Genomic DNA, 3116 nt, shown 5'->3' with positions numbered 1-3116 from the left:
AAGCTCATGTCATGTTTGCAAGAGAGAGAGAGAGAGAGAGGAGGGCACATAGGAGGGGGGGTAAGCGGGGGTTGAGAAGGGCAAGGGAGGAATGCTAAGAAGAATATGGATAGAAGGTGAGGGAGAGATAAAGAGGGAATTCAATGTGTTCCATGAAGTGCATTATGGTGATAAGGAAGACTTCAAGCTTGCTCTCGTTGTTGATAAATGAGAAAATATAAACATATTTGATGATTGAGATCATTTTAATCGTCTTGTGTTGTATTCAAATGATATTATTGCGGATTGTTAAAATTACATTGTTCATTCATATAAGAAATGCCTTCAATAGTTTTAAATTATGAATGTAAGAAATTTCTGAACGTAACATATTATTGTGGATTGTCAAAATTACATGTTCATTCATATAAGAAATGCCTTCAATAGATATTAGATAAACCACCTAAACACAAAGAAAAAACTTATTCTATTAACTATTTACAAACATACAATTTTTTATTATTATTTATAATGCATACATAAATGAGAAGCCAAACTTATACAACATATTTTAATCTTTGACTAATAGATGAACACTACTAAATAATATTCTGAAATCACACTAATAATTAGACTCTGGACACTACTAAGAAAACGAACCATCAAAAGTAAAACATTAGAAGAAGAGAGAGCTCAATTGATAACCCTGCAATTGAGCCGGATTTCACCCTTAGTCCCAGTCAATACATCAATCTTCCCCATTTTTTTCATAGCATCTGCAAACTTATTCCACCAGATGAAGTTGGAGTTGGCGCTTTCGTTAACAACTTTTAGGGTTTTTTTATTGGTGAGCAGAGTTGCATCGGAGACAAATAAACCGCGGTTAAGTAGAACATTACTGTAGTAGTCAATGTCAAGAACAGTGGGTGTAGAGGGGTCCATTGGCACTGTCAATGTGCTGTCACTGCTGGTCTCTTGTGGGCACTTGGCTTTCAGAGCTTCTGCATAGTCCGGGTCAAGAGAAGGATCCGTTGAATTAGTGCCATTGAAGTTGTAGAGCCTATCCAGCACAAAAGTATTGCAGTGGGAAACTCCTATCGTATGAGCGCCTGCAAAGTGTATCAATTTCTTTCTAGTGTTTAACATTTTTAAGTCTAGAAGTCAAAACATAATATATAATTTAAGCTGTCTTTATATTAAATATAAATAACTGATCCCAAAGTTTATATCTGTTAGAAAGATTTTGTTTACCTGATAATATCACCATTTCTTTTTGGGAAAGCCCTTTTCCTGCAAACAATTGTGTCAACTCAGTCACGTTGGCCCCTGGTGATGGTATATTTTCTCCTGTGATGTCTGATACCAGAGAAACTCTTCCGTCCCTTCTTCCACCCTTAACATTCCAAGTTACTCCAGCTGATGAAGAGGCTTACCAAATGACAATTGTCCGATGGTTTAAGTCACACATACTAAATTTTGATTTTTACACTTAAAAGTGATACATTTAAAATTGGTTAACATTTTCTAGATTAATATGTTGCTTCTAATGTGTGATTTTAGTTTTTACTTCAAACCAAAACACAACTAGGAGTGGTGTATTGAAACAGTTAATCTTATTGGAATAATTAAGATAGTTTTAGATTCAATATGTATGTTTTTCCATCCACTATTTCAGATCATATTCAGTAATCTATCATAAGAGAAAATGAGATTGATTACCAAATTTGCACTGTCTCTAGCAGCGAATGCAAGGATATCAGCACAAGAAACAATCCCAGGGCATATGCTCTCCAATCTTGCTTTCGCACTGTCAATCACCTCAAATCCACGCAAACTCGGATTGTTTGCAGGTGAGTCCTTCTCTGCTGTGTTGTTTGGAGTGGAGTCGATAAGAACTGATGCATCGCAGCCCTGCAACTCAATCCAATATATGAAAGAAATGTTACTTTTAATTTAATAGAACTAATGTTGATTGTGTAACCTTCTGGTTTAAAAAATGTATGTTTTTTGTTTATTGTTTAGGATCAAATTTAAGTGTGTGATTTTCCTTCTTTTTTTTTTATGATGGATCATTTGATTTTATTTTAACAAAGGCAGAATGTTTACAAAAACAGATACAAGCTCTTTAAAGTCTTCAATAAATACTAAAAACTAACTCCTTGACTATGCAGACATATACTAAACAAAACTAAGACATGAATAACAGTCATTAATTACATCTGACATCATTAAGTTTAAATCAAAATGGCAAACAAAAAACATACACAAAATGGCAAACAAAAAACATACACAGTTTAAACCAGAAACTTGTACAATCTAACTTTAGAAAAACTCATACCAACTTAAACTAATCTATTTATTAATATACATACCCTGACAAAACAGTCGTGGAAGTGCAATCGTATGAGGCCAGCGGCAAATCCAGGAGTCTTGTTAACTGCAGATTTCACTTCCTTAAACACAATTGATTCTGCACTCGGGCAACTATCTTCGTAGAAATCATCATCCAGACTTCCAACACTAGTTATATCAAATAACTGAGCACTTACTACACCACCACAGACATAAAGCAGTCCCAATACCAATACAAATACCTTCGCCAGGGTTAATAAATTGCTAGCCATTTCAACAATACTTGAGAATTATTGTGCAGAAACTTAAGAAATGGGTATCTGAGAGCAGATATTTATGAGAGAGTCCCTCCTTAAGGAAAGATCCATGAGCTTCAATAATAAATTGAAGAGAAAGAAAGTATTTGGTCTTTGATCTGATCCATGAGGCCAGCATGACGCCTTGGTCTGTTTTCACCACCCTTCAAGGAGGACTCCCCACGTAAATTTTATCATAGGTGATGCTTCTGATTAATCCTCATAACATTTTCAGGTAATTTTTTAATGGATCATATTATCTTTCTCTGAAAACACCTAATCAAATTGACTTTCTTAATAATTAATTTGATTTAGATCCAGACAGATCTGGACAGGCCATAACGTGTTTCAACATTAATTGCAAGGCTTGCATTCAATGCTTTTATTATTTCATAAATGATATAATGTAATCAATTCTCAGAGCTGACAAGTTCAATGGGAGTTGTCAGCCTTTCTATTTCAATAGACGATACTGGACTTGTGACAGAT

General features: G+C 34.6%; 1 protein-coding gene across 1 annotated transcript; it reads right to left on the bottom strand.

Moving 5' to 3' along the window:
* Nucleotides 1-672: 672 nt before the first annotated feature.
* Nucleotides 673-2603, bottom strand: LOC131038380 (peroxidase 5-like). Its single transcript, XM_059215746.1, has 5 exons — nucleotides 2352-2603; nucleotides 1699-1890; nucleotides 1560-1563; nucleotides 1231-1395; nucleotides 673-1088 (listed from the first exon to the last, which is right to left on the bottom strand). The coding sequence occupies exons 1-5, from the start codon at nucleotides 2601-2603 to the stop codon at nucleotides 673-675; spliced, it is 1029 nt and encodes a 342-aa protein (XP_059071729.1).
* Nucleotides 2604-3116: the final 513 nt, after the last annotated feature.

This window comes from Cryptomeria japonica, chromosome 2 (assembly GCF_030272615.1).
Source record: "Cryptomeria japonica chromosome 2, Sugi_1.0, whole genome shotgun sequence".
Taxonomy (NCBI): Eukaryota; Viridiplantae; Streptophyta; class Pinopsida; order Cupressales; family Cupressaceae; genus Cryptomeria; species Cryptomeria japonica.
Note: the sequence above shows the minus strand (reverse complement) of the source record. Positions and strands in the feature narration are given on the sequence as shown.

Coding starts and splice junctions, on each gene's coding strand:
- LOC131038380 (XM_059215746.1), bottom strand. CDS start 2,603: ATGGCTAGCAATTTATTAACCCTGGCGAAGGTATTTGTATTGGTATTG. Junction 1,891..2,351: donor TCCACGACTGTTTTGTCAGG/GTATGTATATTA, acceptor ATTGAGTTGCAG/GGCTGCGATGCATCAGTTCT. Junction 1,089..1,230: donor AGAAATGGTGATATTATCAG/GTAAACAAAATC, acceptor TACACTTTGCAG/GCGCTCATACGATAGGAGTT.